Source organism: Pseudorca crassidens, chromosome 17 (genome assembly GCF_039906515.1).
Source record: "Pseudorca crassidens isolate mPseCra1 chromosome 17, mPseCra1.hap1, whole genome shotgun sequence".
Lineage (NCBI taxonomy): Eukaryota > Metazoa > Chordata > Mammalia > Artiodactyla > Delphinidae > Pseudorca > Pseudorca crassidens.
The window spans coordinates 4279992-4306211 of record NC_090312.1 but is presented as its reverse complement, the minus strand read 5'-3'; the positions used below and the strand labels follow the sequence as shown (position 1 = coordinate 4306211).

Below are 26220 nucleotides of genomic sequence, written 5' to 3'. Positions count from 1 at the left end.
CACACAGTGGGTCTTCCCACAGCACCGGAAAGATCCCTGCTGCTCTCTTCCTGGCCCTAGAGGCGAAATCTCAGCAAACAGAAAGGGCCTGGGACCAGCCAGTCCAGCAGCAGGTCCCAATCCACCCCTGCAGCCTGGATTGAGGCGGGTCTCTTTCGCACCGGGGCTGTCCCACACGCTGGGACAGAGTGCTTTATGTCAGCAGTTGTTCAACTGCAGTGAAGTGCCCGTCATTACATGAGCCAGCGGAGGGCCCGTGGGTACCAGCATCCTAGGACGCCGATCGTCAACAGGTCCAGGAGCGACGGAGGAGCGACGGAGTAAGCGCTGCAGGAAACGCGTGTGAGCTCTGCCTGGAAGCTCATGTGAAACTCTGGGACTAAGAAGCTCGCAGAGACCTGCACTTGACCTACATCTGCACTAATTAGCACCCGTTCAAACCAGCCGTCTAGATGCTCCCAATTTCACTTTCCACTGTGATTAGGAGAGAACTCAAGCAGGCCCAGCCCGAGGACAGGAGCATCGTCACGATTAAGGCTCCTCGGTGCTGCGGATGACGAGGAGGTTTGAGAAGCTTCTCTCAGAACCCAGAGCCAGAGGCACCTTTACGAACGGACAGAGATGTTTTCCCCAGTGGAAGTCTTCTGGCCCATCTATCTTTGTCCAGTAGGAACACACCCTTTCTCCCCAACAAGCCCGTGAACTCCTTTGGGACAGACTGTTTCTCATTCATTCATTCACAGAACAGGCGTTTGTTGAAGGCTTAGTATTTACCAGTCACTCAACAAGCATTTGCCTTGTGCCTCCTCTGGGTCACATAAGGAACAGGCCCTGGAGACAGGGAGATGGACGTTAACTTGGACCTCGTCCCCGTGAGTTCATGGAGCATGAGAGACAGGCACAGATCCTCATAGGGGAATCGGAAAGCGCCACCATGGGGATGGAAGACAGAGGGGAGAACGGGGCCCAGAGAATAAGAACAGGGAACCAGCCAGGAAAGGGTGTGAAGGGACAGCGAGGAAGGGAGGGCCATGGGCAAAGGCAGGGCCTCATGTCGGGCACCCCTCCTGGAAAATCCAGTTCCGAAGCCACGGGGTGGGGGCAGGGGGGACCTGGGGGACCAGGGGGATGAGGGAGGGGTTGGGGGCAGGGGGGTATGGGAGACCAGAAAGGGAGTGGGGACAGGGGGGCATGGGGACCAGGGAGAGGGCGAAGGGCATCTGCACAGCAGAGCCACCCCATGTGGGATCCGCCCCATGCAGTGTGAGAGGTTGACATGCTGAGAGTGGGGGAGGGTTGGGGCAGAGATGGAAGACTGGTTACAGTGGGGGGACTGACAAATTGGTAATCACATTAGAGATAACAAAAGCCAATCTCCCAATGCCAAGGAAGTGAGGTACAACTGAGGAAAGGGGACAAAACCTGAAGGAGCTTTGCCATGTTGGACTGGAATTAGAGCTATCCGAGAGAACTGGTAGCTGTCCGTACGCATAGACAGAGACGCTGAGCGTGCGCGTGTGTATTTATAGTTATGTGTACATGTATATTCCCTGGCTGTGTTCTCTGAGGCTAGGGAGTAGCAACGCCCCGCCCAGTAGGAATGACCATTCTCACATCTGCGTCTTGGTTTCTAAATAATGATCTTCACTAAAGGGAACCAAGACTTCTTGGGGAAAATGGATGCTGTCACAGCTGTAGTTCATGATGAATCTGGGATACCTAGCACCAGAAAGCAAGGAAGTGTCCAGGGAAGGACGGAGACGTGTCGAGAGACACAGAAGTCAGCCTGAAAGAGCTCCCACTGTGCATCAAAATAAATAATGACAGTCACATACTTTAACCCACTGAGCAAAAGAGGAAATGACGAATCCACTCAGAGTAAACGAACCAAGGAAAGTTTAAGGAGGAATCGGTATTTACAAAGTTTCAAAGCACCTTCCCACAGAATACTTAGTGATTACCAAGAGAAACAAAGAAACCTGATCGCAGAGAAGGCTGGCAGACACCACCTTGTCAAGTGATCGAGGTGGACACCACTGGTAGTGGAACAAACAGAACTCACGAGCCACCTGACAGGTGCAAGAAGGACACAGCACTGCCTCTGTGACTACTGACAGAGACACAGGTACTGAATCTAATCATGAGGACACATCACCCAAATGCCCCAAATTGAGGGGCATTCCACCAATGGCTGGTTGGTAACATCTGGAAGCACCAAGGTAAAAAAAGTCAAAGAGAGACTGAGGAATTGTTGCAGATCGACTGAGACCAGAGACATGAAACAACTGAAGGCAACAGTGGTTCTGAACCACGTCTAGATCCTTTAGGAGCCAAGGACACTATTGGGATGACTGGCAAAACTTGAATGGGTCTCAGTACTGGATGGTAGAACGGACGCTAATTTCCTGATTTTGATGGCTGTGTTGTGGTCAAATAAGAGATTGTCCTTGTTTGTAGGAAATACACAGAATTTGGGACGATGGTGCAGTGACTCTAAAATGGCTCAGAAAAAATTCTAACCACTATACGTGCAACTTTCCTGCAAGTCTGTGAGTAATAACACGATAACTTCCTTCCTTCTTTCCTTTTGCTTATCTTTACTTCTAAAAGACTATGGTACTGTGGAATTTCTGGTTAGAAGTCAGCAGACCCAGGCTTCCAATCCAGCTGTAGGCCACTAGCTCATTATATGATTCTGGGAGGCACAATAATGGGGAAAACGTGGATTTTCGAATCATAGTTACCATGCGCTGGTCTTCACTCTGCCACTCACAGGCTGAATAACCCTGCATACGCTTTGCATTTCCCTCCCCTAAAGCACAGGAATAACACTACCTACTTCAGAGACAGACTGTGAAGGTTACATTATTAATTCCTTCCACAAATATGTATTCAGCTGTCACTAAAATGTTCCGGTAACGGTTCCAGGTTCTAAGAATACAGGGAAGGGCAGATTCTTTCTCTGTGGAGCTTATACTCTAGCAGGGGTGGAGAGACAAATAAGAAAAAAAAACTGTATATGTAATGAACTTTCAGAGAATAAGAAGAATTGTGAAGAAAACTAAAGCAGGTAAGGCCTTAGAAGGTGATGTGGGGATGGGGAGGTCAGACAAGAGAAGCAGGAGAGCTTAGAAAGGAAAAGGAAGAAAAAATAAAATCATCACACAAAATAAAACCGAGATGACACAGATCACAAGAGTCAAGATAAAAAGCATAACAGAATACATGACAGAAATAAGACCAAACATATGTGCCATATCAAGGAATGTAACTGGTCTAAACCCACTTATTAATGAAAAAGACAATGAAGTTAGATCACAAACAAAACTCAACTCTATGCTTCATCTAAGAGAACCACACAGGGGGAAAAAGAATTCTCAAATGTTTAAAACAAAACAAGAGGCAAAGGTACATCAGGGCCAAACCAAAAGAAAGGAGGGATGAGAGCTACAGTATCAGACCAGATTGAAATAAGGGCAAAGGACATTAGAGGAGCCACAGAAAGGCACTTTACATGGTAAAAGGCACAACAAAGTGAGAATAATTATGACATCTATGCACCAAAGACCATCAGCCTTCACACTGCATGTATTACAGGACAGACATTATCACATCGATGGACAGAAGTCCATCAGGGTGAAGAGGACCCATGTTAGCAGTAATTGTAATTCACTTCTCAAAGTCCATGGGTAGATCAAATAGGTAAGGATCTTAAAAAACCTAAGCAAATTAATAAGGTATAGCTAAGTGATACATTTCAACTCAGTACACTTAAAACAAGGAATATGCTTCCTTTTAAATGTCCATGGAGTAGTCATAAAAAAAAAATCCAAAAAACAAAAACTAACTAGTAAACTAACTAATCTCAGTAAATTCTAAGAGGTGAGAATAGTACTGAAGTGATTCCACTGCTGTTACATTAGAAAGTCATAACAAAATGAGAAAAAACAAACAAGCAAAAAACTATGTTTTAAACAACTCTTAGGATAAAGATGAAACAAACTAGAATCGCAGAATGCCTAAAAATATCAAACATGAAAAATGTAAATGCCAGAATGTGGTTAAAGCAGTAATCATAGGAAAATTCATAGCCCCATAAAACTATACCAATAATAGAACAATCTAAATGAATGAATTAAATGCCCAACCCAGTAAGTGAGGGAAAAAATAATATAATAAGCCCAAATAAGGCAGAAAGGAGAAACTAATAATGACAGAAGAATCACTGAATTAGAAAAGAGAAGGGAGATAGAATTAATGAAGAAAGTAGATCATGTGTTAGCTCACTTAAACAAGAAGAAGAAGCAAACTTATATAAAAGAGGAAGCAAAAACAGGGAAAAAACCCTCCATTAAAGAGGCAGTTAAATACCTATATAAGTTTTCTTTTTTAACAAAATGAGCTATACAAGCTCTTTCTGAAGTCATACAAATAAATATGAAAGATGTGTAATGGGCATAGGGCTGATTTTACAAGATAAAAAAATTCTACAGATCTTTGGCATAATAATACAAATACACTTACAACTACTGAAATGTACACTTAAAAATGGTTAAGATGGCAAATTTGTATTATGTGCTTTGACCACAATATTTAAATAAACAAACGAATGAATGTAAGAAAATGACATTGAAGAGGATTACCCAAGTAAATATTAAAATATATTGTAAACCCATAATATACTTACAAGGGTGATACTGGCCCATGGATAGATTAATGGAAGAGAATCCCAAGATTTTCCTAAACATATGAGAAAATGGCATTGCTTATTAGTGAAGATAGATCATTTATTAAGTGACTTGGGGATAACTAGATAGCTTTCTGGAAAAAGAAAAGGTGGATCCATGCCTCACTCTTCACACCTTAATAAATTCCAGATAAATAAAAGATTTAAATGTTAAAACAGCCGAGCCCATGAAAGCATTAAGAGAATTTTTTAAAAATGTACTCTAAATGAGGAAAGTCTGAGTATGGTACAAAAACAAAGTTTTTGTTTTTTTGTTTGTTTTTAAAGAGATTGTTAAATTTAAATAAGTATCTTCCAGCTTGACTCACTCCTGGGAGGACTGGCATACTTACAAGGGTATTTGTTGCTACCACATTTATAATAGCAAAAGATTACTAAGGGCCCATCAAAAGATACAGAGTAAATAAATTATGATACATCTCACGCTGTGGTTAAGAAGACTGTGGCAGCTCTGCGTGCAATATGGAATGGGGCTGGACCCAGCCTATGTCATTAAGTAAGAAGGGAAAGTGGCAGGAAGCTCTCCCGTGGTACCCGAGGAGGAAAATACACAGTTTGTGCACGTTTTATCTTCACAAAATAAGCAAATCACACTAACACTGACCGCATGCCACACAGAGGATCCATTTTGGGGCAGTAGTCCTTCCCATCATGGAAAGCCTCTCGGCCCCCCTTTGTAGAAAGAGAAGGACGAAGCATCTCCCATGGCCTTCACTGGAGGCCAGAGTAACAACGAACACCCACAGCAGAGCTGGTGGGAATCGGCCAGCTCCCAGGCTGGGCAGGACCCCCTTCTCCACAGCACCCTCACGCCACTGCTTCCAGGTCCACCTGTCACCTTCCCTCCGAGGAAAGGGGCCCCAAGGCAGTCGCAGGCGTGGGCCTCCCTGGGCGCCCACGACCCCTGTCCCTGAGGCCAGAGGCTGCAGGTCTGGTATGTGCACCTGTTCCCCCCAGGCCAAGTCCCTCTCAATCGGATGCAGGAAGCTTACTGAGCACCTCCTTTAACCTGCCCACACGGAGCTCCCAGTCTCGGGAGCAAGACAGACAAGTGAATAGGCAAAGACAACGTGGGGTGGGAACTCGAGAGGCGAAGGCTTCCTGCCGGGACGGGAGGATGTCTAAGCAGAGCGCTGAGGGGTCCAGCACAGTGATTTCAGCTGGAGGAGCTGGGGACTGAGGGAAACTCAGTCCACCTGGTTTACATGCTGTCCTTTGTCCTTGAGCTTTCTCCAGGGACCTGGCTCAGAGAGACATACCCTCTGGCCCAGGACCAGAACCCCTGTTCTGACTCTTGGGCCCCAGAAGCAAACTCCAACTCAGGCTGCCTGGGTTCCTGGCACGGGGGTAGGACAAGGGCAGGGCTGGGCCTCACTCAGCCTGGCCCCTCACGCCTGGGGTGGAGCTGGCCCTCCCGGCTGCTGCGTCACAGAGGATCCAGAGTGACCGTGGTGAATTCGTTTTCTCCTTGCCAGGGGGAGTGTGGATCAGTACGGCCGCCCTGGAGGCCAAGCTGGCCACAAGCATGCAATGCCTTCACAAAGCACCAGTAACCCTGCCCTGGACACTGGCCCTCTGGGACTGACCCGGGGGCAGAAGGGCAGATGCCAAGAATGTCCACCTTAGTCTTATGAATGGAAAAACTGGAAACCATTAATAGCCAGCCAGAAGGGATTGCCTAAGTGTACCTGGGCACGTCACCACGGAAGTCATGTGCATTTAAGTCATGTGGAAGGAGGACGTCTAAGGACTAGGACTTGGATGGCCTTGACCCTGTGAGGAGGATGGCCTTCATCCACCGATTCTTCCACGCGGTCAGCAAACATCCAGACCCGGCGGGTGCGGTCAATGCGGTCTGTTCCCAGGGTGCTCACTGGGAGTGGCGGACACCATCTACAGGCCACGAGAACTTGAGGAGGGGACACAAAGGAGGACGTGCAGCTCGGTGGTGGGGTGTGACAGCATGGAGGTGTGGGCAGCAAGCAAGGCTTCCCAGGAGGACCGAAGAAGGAAAGACAGGACTAGGAGAAATCACAGGGCACAGGGAAACAGGCCTGGAAGAGAGGGCAACTTCCTGGCAGAAGGGAGAGCAGCGGAGGGAGCCCGGGGTGCACACCTCGGGGAGGATGGCGCTGGGAGAGCCCAGAGAGACAGGGGACGGAGGCTGGAGGGGCAGGCGTGCTGGTTGGGGAGGGACTTCTAAGCCTCATTAAGGACGCTCCCGTCCATCCTCAGTGATAATGGGAGCCAAGGAATTGTTTTAAGTGTTTAAGAGTGACATCATCGGGGTCACGTTTGGGGGGGTCACGTTTGGGATGGTCACTTGGGCTGCAGGGAGGACCCCAGGTCGCAGGAAGCAGATTGGGGGCAGGAATAGCAGTTTGGGGGACCAGTCATGGAATCTTTTCACTCAGCAGTTTCTTCCATAAAACATAGAATAATGCTTATTCCAGCAGGTAGTTATGAAGAATAAATGAGCTGACAGAGTTATTGGACACGCTGCATGCAGTAAATGCTCCCCAAATGCAGCTATTCTTTTGGGAAAGATGATCACAATAAAGCAGGCTCCCAAACGTGCTTTTAAAACTAGAATGCTTGGGACCAAATAGAAGAATGGGGGGCAGGGTCGAGCGGGTGGTGGGAGGGGAGAGGAGAGAGGAGAGGTGCTGCAGAAGGGCAGGAACAGGCTCTGGGGCGCCGGAGGGCCCAGCACAGCCGAGGCTCTCGGGGCTCCGGACAGACAGCGGTGCCTGCCTTCAGTGGCTGCGAGGAGGGGGAAGGCAGCTCACAGAACAGGCCTGGCACGGAGGGGCCCAGGGCAGGGCTGCCACCCACCAACGAAAGGGCAGGAGGGGACTGGCTGGTCCCACAGGGTCATTCCCCGGCGGGGGATCATGGCCTGGGGCTTTTTCTTTGTATGGGTTTTTGTGTTGTTGTTGTTGTTGTTTTGTTTTTAGTTATTTCTGAGATACACATTTTAAAGTAATAACTAGAATCATGACCTACAACATTACACCAGAACATATAAGATATTTAGAAATTTCATGTAATGTCTGACACATTTATATTAACATATTTCCATACAAATAACCCAAAGAAAGTTTAGTATTAGTTGTTTTGTTTGCTTGTTTGTTTACACAGCAGGTTCTTATTAGTCCTCCATCTTATACACATCCGTGTATACACGTCAATCCCAATGTCACAATTCAGCACACCAGCACCCACCCCGCCGCGTTTTCCCCCCTTGGTGTCCATACATTTTAGATGGGCTTTTTGTTTTCAGCTTTTTTCCTTCCTTTTTTATATCCTGTATAAATTATTTTTCCTTTTTTTTAAAATCAATTTACATACATATATATATATTTGGCAAAGGTGCCAAAGGGACGGTGACTCAGCCCCTTGGCTTCCCTGCACCCATTGCCAGGCCAGCTGGGCCTCAGATCAGATGGCCATTCACCACAGCTGGGCCTCAGGGCGGGGTCCTCAGACCAGGCTGACCAGCCGCTGGGACTCACCAAAACCACCCGATTCACCTGGCCCAGCAGACCCAGCCTGGTCCGTGGGCCTGAGTGCTAACCCTGGCCCGGGAGCAGCTGTCTGGAGACGTAGCCTGTGGGGGAGAAATCCACAGCCCAGCGCCATTGCTAAGCTCCCTGGGAAGGAGGCGGGTGCCCACGGGCAGCTCACCTGCCAGGGAGGCCTGCGCCACACGCACCCAAGATACAAGCATTGCTATCGGTCCTCACGAATCTCACGCTAGAAACAAACTAACCGTCTCCCCCACCAAGGCCTCCACGTCACCCAGTTTGATGAAATGACATTTTGCAGCACTTGGGCCGCGTCTCCCCGCAGAGTCCCAGGAGGGCGGGATGCAGCCCGACCGCAGGCACAGGACAGTCTGGCTGCCTGGCGCGCCGGGATGCAGACTCCAGAACGGAGCTGCAGAGTGCAGAAGGGGCCACTGACGTAGACGGAGCAACGCGCAGACGTGATGAACCCATAGCGCCTTCCAGGTGGTTCTGTCCCCAGGGAGGCCCGTGAGCTCCGTTGGTTCCGCGGGCTGTGTGCCTCATCCCAAGCACAGTGCTGGCTCCTCTGAGACTGACCAGGTGGTCAGTGTCGGGGTCCAGGGCTGCCTCTGGCCTCCACGTCCAGGACACCTGCCAAGCTTCCACCTGGCAAGCGCACCAGGCTACATGGGGACGGTCTGCTGAGTGACCTGGGCCCCCTGCCTGCATCGGACCAGGAGTGTCTGGAAGGCCGGGATCAAGTCTAACTTACCTCTGTGTCCCCAGCACCTGGGACAGTGCCTGGTGCAGATGGACAAATCCTTCAATCCAAGAACCTACGTATTCCACATAACTTGAAGCAACAAAAACCCCATGAGTCTGTTTCCTTATTTGTAAAAGGGGGACAGTAATCATGACCTCAAGACTCGTGCGGCTCGGACGAACCACACGGAGAGTTTGGCGTCACGCTCCCCAAATGTGAGGGTGGGCAGTGGGTGACCTCACACGAGGCATCATGTGGCCGCTGCTTCCCTGACAGGCGTTACCCTCGTGCCTACAAGTGCTGCCCACACATCACAGCTCGGCCCTGGACCTGGGGCTTTGCTCGGTGATGATCTGGAGGCTGTGCACTGAAAGCATCCCCTCCAAGATGGAGCCAACACCTGACTGGTATTCACTGGCTGTGGATGAAGGACAGGACAGACCAGGCACCACGAAGCTATGAAGAGGAAAGCTTCAGCTGTCAGCTGAAGAAGGGAGAAGGGGCACAGCCGTGGGACGATCAAATCATCATGGGAAACGGCTTAGCCCATTAGTCACCACCACCCAGTATCCATGGAAACGACTGGAACTGGACCTCGAAGCAGGCCGTCAGGAAGCCCACTCTTCACCCAGAGGGCTCTGTCACCCTCCCAGCCTCGTCTTCCCACCCGGAGGTGCAGCCTCCCCAGCTCGCAGTTTTGCTCCCGGATGGACAGAGACAGGAGGCAGCCGACTCGGGGTCCCGTCCCAGGCCCCTCCCCAGCCCTGCCGCGGCTCTGTCCTGTCCGGTCCTGCCTTGCCTTGGGATGCTCCGCAGAAAGAACGCATGCAGTCCTGGATCCACCCCAGAATCTAGCTTCCTTTCCTCCTCGACCACCACACAGCATCAGTCCTGGTGGTCCCCACCGCCCCAGGCCCACATCCCCACTGAGAGGGAAGGAACGCACTCTCGCAAGGTCACAGGCATCTCTTCAAACCTTCGCCCAGGATTTGGGGCCCTCAGCATCTCCAGTTTACAAATAAGAAACCCAGGCCCAGAGAACTTGCTGACTCGTCCACAGAAGTTGCCCCATGAGGAAGCAGCAGACAGGACTGAGACCCGTGGTGGGTTTGTGCCATCCACAGGTCTGCCTGTGGCACGTGATGTAACCACCATCACGCAGCAAACCTGACGGCTGTGCTCTCTGCTGCCACCCCCTAGAGTATTAACAATTTCAGGGTATCCTTGCTGAGGGAATGACCCCAAAACACAGAGAAAGCTCTACGTACAGCCAATGCAAGTAACTTACATAACAACAAACACCTCCAAAAAACAGAAACAGCCAAACACCAGAGCAGGTACTAAGTTATCTTGTATCCATTTGATGAAATTACGGTGAGGACTTAAACAGCATGTGTTAAGACATGTTTATAACATGGGAAATACTTATGTTTTGTCAAGTATAAAAAAGGACACAGAAGTACTACAGTATGATCATCTCTATGAACAAAATTTAAGTTGGGGGACAGGAAAAAGACTTAGAAATGCACACAAATGAAATGAAGTAGAGACTGTTTTGGGGGGGGGGATGTGGGAAAAGGGTAATTTTTCTCTATCCAACTTTTCTGATTTCCCCTGGCTTTCTACAGTGAGAATATATTGCTTTCATGAAGTGAGCTAGTGGAAGGGTCAAGAGTCCAGGGTGTGGAAAGCTGCCTTTGAAGAACCAGGAGGACAGCCCAAGTTATGGGGTGAGGAGCTGGTGGCTCCAAGATGTCGGCTCCACTGCAGAGGGGACAGTGAGGGTAGGAGGTGACGTGTGCTGAGGCCAGGGATGAAGACCCCACCCCACGCACGGTGGGCCGGGGAGGCCAGCCTGGGGCAGGAGGGAAGCAGACGAAACTCACCGCCTTCCCTCACGGGCCACTACCCTGGAACTGCGTTCACAAGAGGGTGAGAAAGTCACCCGAGAAACCCAGACTCCCACAATGCCCATGTCATGATCAATGACCAAGAGTCACACAGTCACTTGACAGAACAGCTCAAGAGCCTTAAATACGCGCACGTCTTTTGACTTGATAACTCTAAAGCTAGGAAACTGATCTAAGTCAGGAAAGTCTACCTAAGGATGTTCCTTGGAAGCAGCCAGATATGGTAATAGTTAAATGACACTCTGAACAGGAAAATACTACGCACTGTTTCTGGAGACCGTGGATGCCTCAAGGACAGGAACTGGGCTGCCGGGGATGCTGCTGGGAGCCCAAAAGCTCAGCCCCGAGCTGCCTGGCACCGCGGACACTGCCAGTGAGACCTCCTGGCAGAAACGCCTTTCAGGTCCTGGTATTATTGTTTAAAACGTCATGCATCTTCTCCAGGATAAAATCTTTTAATACTTGCATTATTTGCCAACACACTGGTATGCATGTGACACACGACAAGGAAAACACCTGCAAGGAGACCAGTGCAAATCCAGCAAGGGCCTCTGACCTCTCCCAATGTACCCTCCCCACCCCCAATCTCTGGAATGAGTCAGACCCTCCAGGGCTCACTCCCAGACTGCCGAGGCCTTGGGGAATTTCTTCTGACTGACATGATGCCTTAATGCAAGTTTTGTGTCACTGTGTTTCCTCGGGCTGGTTGGGGCTGGGAGTCTGATCCTCCTCAGCTGCCACATAACGGTGGCAGTAGCTGGCTGAGCCCGGGTCATCAAGAGACAAGACATTCCAAACTAGGAAAGTGAGGGACACCCCCAGAGGTGCAAGCAGTGACACATTCCGCAGAAACACCGCCCGCCTCCTTCCACTCGGGCTGGACCAGCGAGGCGGCGGCTTCCACGGAAGGAGCCCCCGGTGCAGCACACAGTCCACTCACGGCTGCCGTGTCAGCGCCCCTCACAGGACTCCCAACAACCTTCACGGGCGGGAGTAGGGAGCCCAGCAGAGTGGGCAGCCCCCCGGCAGCGCGAGGGGCTCTCACAAACTGAAGGGGAAGTGCAGGAACGCCAGGAGGAAGGCCTGTTCTCTTCAGACCCCTGGGATAATTTTCCTGTGTGTCTAGCATGCCAAAGGGGGAGGTCAAGCTAATTAATTAAGCAGATGAAATACCAGATACTAATTTACAATGGTTTCTGGGGTAAAGAGAAGAAGGTACACGTACAAGATTGTTTGCATCTGACCCAACATAGATTACATGATGGAATCATTTCCAGAGGATAATAAAGACTCCTACTTCAACAAAAATTCTACATTTACTTTGTTTCTCAACAAAATTGTTTCGCCGCTATTTAGGAAGGCAGAGACTGGGGTGAGAGTTCCAGGTGCAACGGGCAGCGAACGTTCAAATGCCTTTTTCGAAGTACCACCTCAGGGCGATCGCTCACGGGCTGAGCGCCAGGCTGAGTTAGGGTGTTTACCAAACAAACTGTCCGAGCTAGTCCGGGAGAGACGAGCTAACGGCAGCCTCGCTCCCGCGCACCACCCTCATCACGGGAGATGCAGAAACATCTGCAGAAGACACGCCCATGCGGACACCAAGTGCCCCCACGGAGGACGGCAGACTCCGCAGCGAATGGACACCGAGGGCCCCTCCACGTCACTGCCACACCTGTGCTCAGAGGGCAGCGAGCCCGTTCACGAGGCTGTGCCCGGGCAGAGCTCGGTAGACACGCAGAGGCCGGCCCAGCGGTGAGCTTCCCTCCCCCCCACGGCTCTCTGTGACGTCCGCACACACTGCCAAGCGCGAGCCTGCGCATTCTGAGAAAAGGAGCGCATGCCCCCGAGGTGACGAGTGGTACTCACCCCACAGGAGAGGGGCCAGCTGCAGATGCTCCAGGACCAGCTGGCTCAGGAGTCCTTCCACACTCGCCTCACCTGTGCGCTTCAGAGAGGGGTGAGCCGCGTTAAGGAAAACTCCGCTGCCTCCGAGTCCCGGGCCAGGGGGAGAAGTTCTAGAAGTTTCTCCACAGACTCCCAGACGGGAAACCTCCCACGGCAGGTGACCGTCCCCCTGCTCTCCAGGGATGGTGTAACCAACCACAAGATATCACCTGAGTGTGTGGGAAACAGGTACGTAAATGTGGCAAGGGCCTCTCCCCCCTCCCCCTCCCCTCCCCCAGATCTGGTAAATTGAGCTGTTACGTGAAGAAGGGAAATCCACTGGGATAATTTCAATCCAACAGCTATTCTTGCTGGGGGAAATAAAAGAAGAGGGAAGGTTGTTTTTCCTAAAAAGGATGCAAACTGTGGCTGACTGTTCAATACAACCAAGTGCGTCTCTCTGCACGTGTTGGTTTCATGCCAGTTTCACGTCTGCCCTGTTATACATCTTGATGTAATTACACATATTATTACAAACGGACTCACGCGAGTTCATAATCGAGGAAGTCATACGGCCTCTCAGCAAGTATCGGTGGATGAAGAAATTAGGTTTAGAAAGGCAGAAAACAGACGTGTCCAAGGTGCTAATGTTAAACAGCCAGTGTGGTCCTCAGAGAGAGATCTATAAACCTCTCTCCCTTTTCCTACATACATTAAAGCCCCAGTACTTAGGTTGCAATCAAAAGGGAAGAACGTCATTCCTGACATTCTCTAGTGACTGAGGAAGTGGGGGAAAATCCCATTACTTTCTTCCATTAGCAAGTTAATTGCATTCAACAAACACAGAGTGTGTCTGAAACAAGACAGGCATGGTGAGAAGCACTGAGGACACTGAAATGACTGGACGTGAACCTTGAACTTGAGAGGCTCACATTCCAACAAAGATGACAATATAGGAACAGACCGTTGCACTTGCCCAGCCCGAGGACAGCCGGGTCGGGATAAAGCCACACAGGCAGAGTAGAACGGGCTGGGGCAGGGAGCGAGGGGTGCCAAGGCCCCGAGGGAATGAAGGCCAGAGCTCCCGGGTCCCTCCTGCCAGAGAGGGACACCCAGCCCTCAAACAGCCCAGCCGAGCATCCGCGGAGAGCCGTTCAGACAAGAGGGCTGCTCAGGAGAGCCAGCTGGCCGCACGCGGCAACGGGCCTCAGGCCGGGCACAGGCCAAGCTGCTGGCGTCCAGGACGCTCAGGAGCACCGCCCACCTGCCTCTCCAGCCCCGGGTCCTGCTTTGGCTGCCTTGGCCCTGTTTCAATTCTTCCAAAACACAGTGTGCTCTCTCAGAACTCCATACCCTCCACCTTCTGTGCTCTTTGCCTGGAAATGCTTTTCCCTGCCTCTTCCCGCTCCTCACTGTACTCATACCTTAACCCTTACCGCAGACCTCACTTCCTCCAGGAAGGCCTCTCTGAACTGTCTCTGCTCCGAAGGCTCTCGGCATCCCCTCGGCAGCCCTCACTAGATGTGTGTGTCTTCCATCGTCTGGCTTCATCACTCGCCTGTCCGCTGGGCGAGGGCAGAGCCCTCATTCTGGGGCCTGGAACAGTGTCTGCATCATCGTGGCCGCTCCATGAACACTGGCTGATGACTAAATGAATGCTGGCATGAGTCAACATCCCAGGTAAGCGGTGCAGGGGCCACATCTGTGTGTGTGTTTCTTTCTGTTTTCTTTCCTGACTCTCTCTGGGGGTTATTTTCACTTGTATGAAATTAAGACTTCAGAATATGGCATATTACTCCCTCTTGTTAAAAAAAAAAAAAATCATGCCAGGCTTTTGAGGCTGATCGCACCCCGGTGCTTGAAGAACAGAAAGAGTGCCTAACAAACATGGCCAGGATGAGGAGCCTTTGAAATGATTAGTGAGAAGAGCAAGTTAGGATGTGAGTAATTTCAAAGTTGCCAAATGGCACTGGGGCTTTGGAAACCATTCCAATAGCATATTTCCGTATTCGGACATGAGCCATAAAATTATACAGCTGAGCTAGTAAAGCCAGTTACCTGCACACACATCCCCTCCCCTTCAGCCCCACGAGCCACCAAAGCAGTCTTGTGTCTGAGCCTGGACACAGGAATGCAACCCTGGCTGACCAGTCAGCTATGCAGATGCTCTATCAGCCACTTTTAGAGCCCAGGTTACAATGTTATAGCGAGGACAGTGGACATGGCAGCGGCTTCTCTTTCCTAAACACATGGACTCTGGCGTTGGGGGCAAGAGGTCAACAGAGAATGATGATGAGGACAATAATTCCTATCATTATTTCTGCTAGAAGGAGTATTTCCAAAGCGAGTCCCATGAGAGAGGCTGTGTGCTAAGTGTTTAACATGTATCTTCTCAATTTAATACTATTTTCAAATTGAGTATGTGGTGGGTTTAAAATAGGGACTGTTATTTCCATTGCAGAGATTTTTAAAACTCAGGCCCATGGGGATAACAAGAAAGCAGACACGGCTAGGAAGTGGTAGGATTGAGGCCATCTGACCCTGGAGCCCACACTGCAGCCCACACTTTCAGACACTTTACTATGAACACAGTATCGATTCCTCACAATAAACCTGGAAGCCAGGACCCGTGATCCCCACCGGACAAACGAGGATCCTCTGTGCACAGGGCCGGGGCCCGGCCAGGACCCCAGCACTGTCAGAGGCAGAGTCACCGCCTGCTCCCAGCATGGCGCGTGGTGGCCAGCCTCTTTCCTCCAGCCCTGAGGGAGGCCCACGGGGAGCTCTCCGTGGTGCTGAAGTACCTGTCTCCCCCCTTCAAACCCTTCCTAGTCACCTGGGACGCAGCAATTAAGTTTCCAGGTCAGCCGATGGGTTCTTGCCCCCAAGATATACTCCTGTCCCTTAGGAGGGCAGGGGTGGTGACACTGCAGCAGGGGGAATGTAGACCACTGTGGGTGCCAACCAGGCTTTGCAAGTCTCCTAGCCACACCCTCAAGTAATGATCATCGACAACCCCTGTGCGCCTGGAACGTAAGAAAACTCAAGTGCCCAGCTCAGTGCATCCAACTCACATTCGTTCTGCCTCTGGAGCCTCCCACAGGCAGCTTCTGGCTCCCCGCAAGGAGCCACGCATCCCTCTCACAGCGCCCCCTGCGCCTGCCACTTCCTGCCTCAAAGCCACGGCTGAGCTCCCCGGAGCCACCGCACTCCACTCACGCCTCTCAGAGGTGGCGAGCCTCGCAGTGCGGGCTGGCCCTTGCTCACTGCCATCCCTGACTCAAACCTGCCGGGCTGATGAGCCGCCGGCTCTGCCGTCACGACTGCTTGGCCGCTCATTTTTGCAAACCAGTAAGACAGACTTCAGAGGGCTGCTTGTGGCTCCAAACCCAGGAGAGTAAGGGACGTGCCCCTGGTCAGTGGCACTGCGCCTGGCACACAGGAGGTGCTCCATCAATGCTCAGGGCTTCTCACTGAGCACCTACTTACCTAAGGGGCATCTCACACAGTGCTCACAGCAACCTCAGGTTGAGGAAACCCCTTCGGGGATGTTAAGCCACACAGCCAGGAAGGGAGGATCCAATTTAGCCCTTCAGCTCCAGGTGCAGAGCTCCTCCCTGCCGGGGGTGGGCCTGGATTCACATCAGGGTATCAATACCTACAGCGTGGGCTGTGGTAGCTGCTGGGGACGAGAAGACCCACCAGGTGAGATCCTGCCTACTTTTAAGAAGCCCAGCCTATTGTGCAAGGATGATACCGTAGTATTATTAGTCACCCATCATTGTTAATTACATTTAATTAATCAATATTTGTGCAGAGCCTTTTTGTTTACAAATGTTTTCATGCACATTGTCTCAGTTAATCTTCTACGAGTCTTGGGAACCATGGATATTTGCTTCCAAATCTTAAAAACAACGCCAGATGCTAGGAAAATGCAGAAAGTTAATAAAATACCTTCCCTTTCATTTTCTGCTAGCCCGTTAGCGGTGAAATATTCAGTCATGCACTGCAATCAAAGGACCGTTTAAAACCACGGAGCAGTTTTTGAGATCCTGCCTGTGTGTATGGGACTGAAGTTTACCAGGACCCAGCCTGATGCTCTAGAAGAAATGACTGTTCAGTCAGCTCTTCCCTTGGGGAATGTGCAGCCTGGCGGGTGGCAGGCCTGGGTCCTCTCACAGGAGAGTGCAGCACCGTGCTCTGAACACCCGGTTGTCATAAGCGGTCTACTGAGACCCAGCCCGTGAGAGCTGCGGATGCAGATGTTTCTAAACGGGCCCCCAGGTGAGCGTTCCGGAGTGGGGAGCTCGTTGAGGAGCAGGCCTGCACCTTGGCACCACCCCCGCCAGGAAGATGGGTTGTCTGCGCCCCATGTGCCAGCGCTGGAGTGATAACCCCAGGTGCAGGGACTTAGCCCAGCCCCACTTCAGCTCAAATCAATTAGCAAATTGTCACAACTAGAAATTACGCTAATGGAAAGGCTGCTTTGGGTGATTAATGAGGCTCTTTCCCATGACTCTGTCCTCCGATTTGCTTCACGAACTTTGAGAATGCTGATGCTGGGCTGTTCTCATCCCAGCAGGGCCGCCAGTGTCTGGGCTCAGCTCCCTGGACAGCGCCACGAACTGCCAGGGAGAGTCTGCACGCGGTTCGGGGCTGCAGGTCTTGCGGGGGGAGAACAGTCGAGTCAGAGGATGGAGGGCAGGCAACATGGAGAGAGCCCTGTGGGGTAGGTGTGCCAATCAGCAGCGTGCCCGAGGAACGCGACATCTCTTTGGCTTCATCTGAAAAATGGGGATAACTTGAAGGCCCTGGCAGAGACCAGATGCTCTTCCGCTCTTTTGCCCAACACAGAGCTAATAAGAGCACAGACTCTGAAGCCAGGCAGCTGGATGAGAACCCAAGCTCTGCCACTTACTAGCTGGGTGACCCGGAACAAGTTAGGTAAACTCACAGGACCTCAGGTTTCTCATCTGTGGACTGTGGATAAAAACTACTTCACAGGGTTTTTGTAAAAACTGAGTAAATCTAGGTAAATTGCTCAGAACAGTGCTGGCATCTAGTAAGTGCCATAAGGTGTTAGCTGTTACTTAAGCTCTGTAATTTTATGATTCTATTATATAAGATACACATGCTCACAATAATTGTCATGCCGGAAGTACACAGAACGTGTAAAAGCCCAGCGTGCACCCAACCACATGAACACGCTGCACGTTGACTCGTGTGCACGTGTGCGCTCTCTCTCTCTCTCACACACACACACACACACACACACACACACAGATTGGGAACTTTGCTTTGCACACTAGGGAAAAGTCCTTCCCCACTCTCGTGAGCCGGCGAAACCTGAAATCTGCGCTCTGTGAGCCAAACCCTGATTCCATTCAGAGTAACTTCAAGGTATACATATTTGGGTTCGGGGGAGTCAAGAATCAAATATGTGTCCCTCCCACCTCACTCCCTCCGTCCCCTGAAGGCTAAAGGGCCAGGGCAACTTTACATCGAGGGTCGGGAGCAACGCTTCTCTTGGGCTGGCGTGGCTTCCCCACTATGAGGATTAAAGGCCTAACCAAGTGATTATCCACAGCTATAAACACTCACTCCCTAAAGACAAATACAAGATGCAACCCTGCATGTTACTGAAGATGAACAAGGAATCAGCTGTACCGATAAAGGGAGCTACTTGTATTAAAATTCATTTAGCTAGAACTCTCTCTCCTAACATGACTATCAGAAAAACCTAGTGCACTGTTTTAAAGGAGTCTTATCTAAAAATACTTAACTTCTCTCAGGGAATGAGAAGACGGAGCTCCATCAGAAGCATCTGTGAGAGTTAGCCAGCAGCCAGTTAGAGAGGCTGAGAGGCCATCTCAGGCAATCCGGTGCAAACAGCGAACGCTCTGCCTCAGTCTCTAAAGGGAGGAGGGCTTGGCTATCGGCAAATTCTCCTCACTGGCGGGGATGCGGTCTCGGAAGCTGAGAAGCCAGGTGTGGCCGTATGCCAGGTGGCCTGTCCTGGTGGTGACCAACCAAACTGAGGACGTCGTGCCTAGAGTCTTACAGGGTTGACCCCAAGTACAGACTGATGACAGACGTCACAGCCGCTGCTGCGCTTCTGGAATTTATAGAGGGCCACTGGTGTCTGTGAGGCCAAACACGGCACCATCAGCGGCACGGCCCGGGTCAGCCCTGGGAAGGCAGCCCCTCGGGGGCGCAGCCGTGCTCTCAAGAGAACGGCCACACTCCCCTTCCCAGTTATTAAGGACTCTGTGCCCTCTGTGTCCCCCGAAGACATTCCAGCCCCCACTCCGGGCTGCTGATTCTTCGGCACCTAAGGCCCACTGTACCACTGGGGTCCTTGAGCCTCTGCCTCACCCTCAAAGCAGCCAGATGGTTACAAACGATCTCCAGACAGAAGGCGGGAGATGCGTGCTTACCAGACCAGACCACCTGGCAGAGACTCAGCCCAGATGGTCCAGGCCGCCAGCTTCGTGGGGATCAGCTGAGCTGGGCACCCAGTCCTTGTCAGGAAACCTATATGGGGTTGGATTCTAACAGGTCAGCAAGCATCTCAGCAAACCCTGAAATGCTCTCTGAAGAGAGATTTGCAACAAAAACGAGGAAAGCGAGAAGGGGCGCTGACAACAAGCTTGCTCCTAGCGTCTCCCGCATCTGTTTCCACCGCAGACAGCCTGCGCAGGGCTGCCCCCTGGAAATGGAGACGGGCTTCCACTCAGACGAATCTTGCTGGTTGCAAACTCCCTTCCTACGTTCATCACAGCACTCAGCGTAGTGCAACCAAGCTGGTGACCATCGGCTGCGTCAATCAAATGGAAACCACTGAGTCACCAAAAGGTTCCAGTAGCTACATGGAAGGATTCCAGGCAGCACCGGGGCGGGGAAGAGAGCACGCGCTCGGGCCCCATCGGGCAGAGTCCACACACCATCTTGCTCACCGCAGTGTCCCCGGCGCTGGGCGCAAACCGCAGCACATCGCAGGTCATCAGGAAATAGCTGCTGACACCACCTGACCTCAAGAACAGCACAGCCTGGCAAGGGAGACAGTCCTGGGAAGAAAACAAACTTTCCTGTGCTCTGTAAGCAGTATTCCAAACGAGAGTTAAGCACTGAGAATTGCAGGACCCCAGAGGAGGGGCAGTTCCAGCCAGGGCCAGATGGCAGAGGGGGCAGAGAGGGCTCCGTGGAAGATGGAACACGTGAGGCCAACCATAAAGGACGACCCGCACCTGCTTCAATGCTGATGCTTGTTCCTCCGTCTCTGAATTACCGTGGAAAGTGAAAACAGATATGGTCAGCTTCCATACGTCCCCAAACCAGACGCTCTGGGTGATTGTCAGAACTGCCAACCCAGCCCCTTTCAGGCAGGCCCCAGCAGAGGTGGAGGTGAGGATGCCAGGGGACAGTCGTGGGGGAGGTCTGGCCCAGCGTCCCTTGTCCAGGAGAAGCCTCACCTGAGGCCGGGTCGCCTGAGCAGCGCCGGGTCTTCCAGCAGGAAGCGTGTCCCCTGTACTGACACACCCTAGGGTCAGGGGCCGTGACGGCACCACGAGGGTGAGGCCTCACTTCAGGTTGACTTCAGCCAACAGGAAAATAACACGCGTTCTGGGATCCTGGCTCTCCAGCTCCCAGCACCATCTCAGGTGAGTTACTTAATTTCCAAAATTTACTTATTTACTTCTTCTTTTTTTTTTTTTTTAGGTTAGGTCATACAGTTTTTTGTTTTTTTTTAAACATCTTTTTTGGGGTATAATTGCTTTACAATGGTGTGTTAATTTCTGCTTTATAACAACTTATTTACTTCTTAAAAAGGGGTAGGTATTACCTGTTTTGTAGGTTTGAGGGAAAGTGCTAATATCCCGTCTGGCACCTGGTACGGGATCAGAAGGGCAGATACAACTGTTAGAACTGACCCTAGCGGCAACCGGCAACCCGGACCAGGGGTCGTCATGGTGCTGAACGGATGGACACACGGGCCTGACAGGTCACCACCTCCCTGCTGGACGCAGGAGACAGCAGAGCCAGGCCTTCGGAGCCAGGGCTCCGGCCCCCAACGATGCAGCATCTTTGGTCCCAGCCCAAAGGCAAATGCACACGGTCACTGGGTCACATGCGGGGGCTACTACCTGCTACTGACAGAGTTCCGGGAGAGCTGGCTGTATTAAGGTTTCCCAATTTCAGTAACAATGGTCCAACAGTGGCAGCTGGAGGGAAGAAGAAGGTTCAAAGAAGAAGAATGGAAAGCAAGGGCGTGTTTATCCGGAAAGCGCGGACAGGCCTCTCTGTGCAGGCCGCCCCTCCCCGCCCCCAGGAGCCCCACCGACATCACCCCCAGGCAAGCTCCTCCCGCGAGATGGACGCACTCAGGAGGGCATTCCCTTTCAAAGTCACCAGGCTGAGGTGGCACAAGGCATAGGCAAGGGAGGAGGGCGGGCTTCAGGACAGGTCTCTGTGAGGAGTCCTTCGTCCTGGGCGGAATAAGGATCGAAGCGCAAGGACAGGAGAGCCCCAGGTGTGACGGGGGCAAGCCTGATGGCGGGGAGGGCGCTGGTCCTGCAGGCGCCACACAACAGGGCTCCTCGCGGTACCGTCACCTCCCCCCACTACACTGGGAGGAACGGGAAACAGAGGGGTTAGGCTGAGACCCAGCGGCTGGCAGGGAGGGGTGAGGCGGGGGCAGAGCGCCTGCCGGTCCCACGTCCAGCTCCGCTGCCCGGCATCCCTTCCCCAGCCCCGCAGACAACACACTAAGTAACTGACACACAGGAGCCGTGCAAGCGGCGGTTTTCACAGCAGTGATGATGATGGAAGTGATAAACAGAAAAGAGACAGGTATCGTAAATCTAAGGGAAACAAGCAGTATTCAATTCATGAGCTCATTTGGCGGGGCCAGCGTGTAAACCCCACCTCAGAACCAGTGAGCGCCAGGGCTGAAAACACCACTAGGCCCCTGGTGCTCACTGCCCCTGGATGGCCAGGTGCCCTCCACCACCTCCTCCACATGAGGTCACCCTGTCCCTGCAGAGGTGGGTCTCCTGACCCACCGGGCAGCCTGCGGGGACCCGTGGACTGTGTTGGCTCTCGGCCAGTTACCAGGCTCCTTGTAATAAAGCCCGCCCTTTATTATAAGGGGGGGAGGGACGGACTGGGAGTGTGGGGTTACTAGATGCAAACTGTTACATACAGAATGAACAGACGACAAGGTCCTACTGTGCAGCACAGGGAGCTATACTCAATATCCTGGGGTAAACCATAGTGGAAAAGAATATACAAAAGAATGAATATACGTGTATAACTGAGTCACTTTGCTGTACAGCAGAAATTAGCACAACATTGTGAATCAACTACACTAAAATGAAATATAAATTAAAAAGTAAAAATAAAAATAAAGTCTGCCCTGCATCTTTCACAGAGTGGCGGGGGAGGTCAGACGAGAGGAGGGACCTGAAAGCTCGGCTGGGTTGTACTGGGAGGGACAGATCTTCACGGCCTGCAGGGAGGCTGGGCTCTGCTGGAGAGCCCTGGAGGTCGATGCTCACAGGCTGCTGCGGGCAGGACCTGAAGGAGGAGGCCCCTCGTCTTCAGGAAGGGAGGGGAGGAGGGAAGGGGGCAAGGAGGCAGGCAGGGCAGCCCGACTGCTCCGCACAGCCTGAGAGACACCTGGCCCCTGCTGCCCCAGACTGCATTCTGTACAACCAGTCACAGGGGACGACTCAGGTCCCCAGTGTGTGTCAGGAATGTGCTTAGAATACTCCAGGCCTGCCGGTCCTTACCGCAGGAAAGCTGTCTCAGCCCTCCCGGGCTGCACCGTGAGTGTCCGTCTCTGCGTCTGCCCCTCCCACAGACTGGGGGCGTCTCCAGGGCTCAGCACACGGAAACAGCATACGTACAGGCTGTTAGCCAGGTGCAGAGTAGGTCTGGAGCTCCCGGTGTCCCTGCCACGTATCTGGATGTTGCAGATATGACCCAGACAGGTGTGCACACACCTACCGCAAGAGCCACAGTTTCCTTTAAAACACGTCTGTCCAGCCTTACGTGCCACATACGGGCCATTTTTATTACTACGGTGGGTGTCAAACTAGGCTCAAATTTTTTGTGAAGTCTAAATATTGAGAAAATATTAAAATGCATAATGAAATAATTAGCCAATTCAATCTTTGGTCTTTCCATCTGCTTGAATTTAGATTTACAATAGCAAAAGTCTGCTATCCATCCCATGCCAGATGTCATTACCAGATAGGAGGGGAAGTGGGGAGAGAGGGAATGTCCTTAATGCTAATTCTCTTCACTCAAATTCGCCTTTGGTGACAGTCTTCCAATCCCTAAACTAGGAGACAGGTGTGTCTGGCACATGGTAGGCATTCAATAAGGATTTGCAGCATGAATTATTAATCGAACACAAAATAGGGAAGTCAGCTTCTTGAAAGAATCAAGGCTAAAACGAGAGAAACCCAAAGACATTTTAGTACGTTTTCAATAGTTTTCAAAGCACGTTCAGAGTTTTGATGGTCAATATAACCCCGTTAGAAGGCAAGGACTGTGGGCTCAAGCAGGCCGGGGGGTTCAGGGCTGGCTCCTCCCCGTTTTCTGCAGGAACTCAGAGGCAGCTGCATCAGTAAGACGTGGTGAGAAACGCCCTGGGAGCTGTTGAGCGGTGCCGAGGACCATGTGGGACCCCTGGGGGCAGCACCCAGGAAATGACACTCACAGGTGCTGCCGTGCGCCCTGGCTCCCAGTGAGGCCCAGTCTCCGTGAAACTTGGGGAGGCAGGGCCCCCCCAGTCCCAGAATGAGACCCCGCAGAAGGATGAACCCTTCCCACCGGGTGCCCGAGCACAGTGCCCCTCCTCCACGGGTGCCAGCCAGGCCTGCCTGGCTCTGCACGAGCCCCTGCACGAAGCCAAGCCTCCAGGACGCAGCGTGGCTCCACGCAGGAGGTGCGGAGCCTCCGCAACCCAAGGCCCAGAAAGGACCCTCCTGGCTCGTGCCAGGACGTAGACGCCAGGACTGAGCGCTAATGGCCTCCTTTTACGACCGCCCGCCCCCCGCCCCCTCCCCACCCCAGGATATGAGCACCTTCACCACGCTCCCCATGGGGACCTGGCCTGGCGGGGAAGCGCTTTGCCGCCGGCCACCCCCCCTGGGTGCGTCCTTGGCCGCACCACTTCCTGGCTGGACTCAGGGTTAGTCAGCTCACCCTGCTGAGATCCCGTTTCCCCAGCGGACCGTGAGAGGCGCCGACCAGAGAGGTGTGAACAGTTGACAGAGGTGACGGATGCAGCGAGCCTGGGGCGCGGCGTGGGTGCCACCTTCCTCCATGCTACGACACTCTGCTCACTCAAGCAGCGCCGGCTGACTATACCCTGACTCTGCTGAGAAGTGGGGTCACCGAGGGAAGGGCACCTCCCGCGGCCCCCCACCTTTTCACTTCTCTCTGTACAGAAGACAAACGCCTAGCTCCACCATGCATGCCAGGTTCCCTCCGTGAGCCCCTGAGCGCTCTAGTTTTTGGCGTCTGGTTCTCAAAGCCTTCCATCTACAGCGCTTTATCTGTCACAAGCCCCTCGGAGACAGGGGTCTTGTCTACCAAGCCCAGATTCACGTTAGCTGGTGCAAAGGAACTTGCCTCGGTCCTGGAAGCTGTGCCTCCTGCAGCCTAAGGTTGCTTCCAGAATCCAGGGCGACGAGCCCACACAACAGCCTGTGACTATCCCACTTCCGCAGAACCAGTGTGTGAACAAGGTAATCAACAGACATTCCCATCAGAGTTGCCTCTTCCTGGGAGACACCCTGAGCGAGCCATCCTCTCGCACCGTGCGAACTGTGGGGCATCTCCCACCCCTGTCCCCTTGATAAACTTCTACTCACCCTTAAAAAGCCCGCCGTGGCGACACCCCCTCTGTGAAGCCGCCCCTGACTGCCCTACCCCCGGCAGCTTCATCCTCTGAACCTCACAGCAGTTGGCATAACGCTCTGTCCCTGCTCCCCAGCAGTCCGTTTAATCCTCAGATGACGCACACGCTCTTTGGGACCGGGCAACCCCATGAAGCCCCGCCTGCGCACTGCAGTCCCTCAGGCCACTTGCCGCATACCCAACCCAAGGCAGGCACCGAGTAAAGACTGCTGGAAAAAACACGTCAATAGATAAGTGAACCTGAGTTTTCTCCAGAGCCCCACTCACCCAGCCGAGCGTCTACCACGAGCCAGGCACTGATCGGAAACTCAAGGCAGGGCCACTCATTTTATGAAACCATCTTTTTTGTGCAGTCCTCCTAATGCCCCCACCCCAGGCTTTGCAAAATGGCATCTGCGTGCCTTGCTGAGCTGTACAGCCTGATTTCAGTTTCCCCAACAATCGTATCCTGTGTTCAGCTGTCACTATGTGGAACCTCCCGACCCCAAGCCCAGCGTTGATAGGTGGCCGTTAGAACCGGTCACTAACACAGATCTCAACGCTGACAGGAAACACGTGATCCAAGTGAGAGCAGCTCCGGCCCCAAGGAGGCCTTTCCTCATCCTGAACCTGTACTTCACTCGTGGGGCCCTGGGCGTGGTGGAAGGGTGAGAAAATGCCCACTCTTTGGTCCTTATCTCCCTGCCATGCCGTTTGTGAGTTATCTGTGGCTAGCGCTCAACAGCTGACCCCCCTGGGGTCCTCCTCAGGGATCCGCAGGTCGGGGTGGGCACCGGGAAAAGGATATGATGGTCCAGTGGATGTCCAGCTTGCTGTTGATCTCCAGGCCTCGGGCTTCCTGCCTCTCCTCCTCCAGCTCCTTGGAATTTGCAAACTGCCCCTTCTCCCCAGGGGATTCTGGGAAACTCTCAAAGTTGAACTTGTCCACTTGAATAGCCATTCTAAGAGAAGGGCGAAACAGAGCAGAGAATTAATCAGGAGGGCAATTTCTTCTGTGGGCTGCTGGAAAAGCAGCCCATGCCAGCATGAGACAGGATAATGAATCATTATCGTTAGTAATTCACAACCGATTCACTCCAAGAAAATGAAATAATTGACTCCCAGGGTAGTACCAGCTTCAGAGCTGGCTCAACACCGTTTAGCACGGAAGACACAGTCAGAATGTCCAACCCCAGAAGGAAATCTGAATTCTGGAATAGGGTAAGGCAGAGAGGAAGCAAGGGAAAAATCACAGAGGGGCGACCTGGCAACCACTTACCCCTGGGCCCCCAAAAGCCAGGGGGAACTGCAGCCTCGTCATCAGAGCCCTGCCTGCCGCGCTGCACTTCACCCTTGGCCAGATGGACTTGCTCACACACGCCGAGTGCTCCGCCAGTCGCACAGCTCCCCACCTGCCCACTTCCAGCCCCTGAGCCCAGGACCCCACCCTCCCTTCAGGTCTCGGCGCAAGTACAACATCCTCTACAGAGCCTCCCA

At 52.4% G+C, this 26220-nt stretch overlaps 1 protein-coding gene across 7 annotated transcripts in view; it reads right to left on the bottom strand.

Moving 5' to 3' along the window:
• Nucleotides 1-26220, bottom strand: part of TRAPPC9 (trafficking protein particle complex subunit 9) — a 509996-nt gene that overhangs the window by 93164 nt on the left and 390612 nt on the right. For all 7 annotated transcript variants that reach the window (XM_067712818.1, XM_067712816.1, XM_067712820.1 and 4 more), the window contains 2 exons: nucleotides 25533-25685; nucleotides 12796-12887 (listed from right to left, as the gene is read on the bottom strand). In XM_067712818.1, the coding sequence (XP_067568919.1) occupies nucleotides 12796-12887; nucleotides 25533-25685 (245 nt within the window). The remainder of the gene's footprint in view (nucleotides 1-12795; nucleotides 12888-25532; nucleotides 25686-26220) is intronic.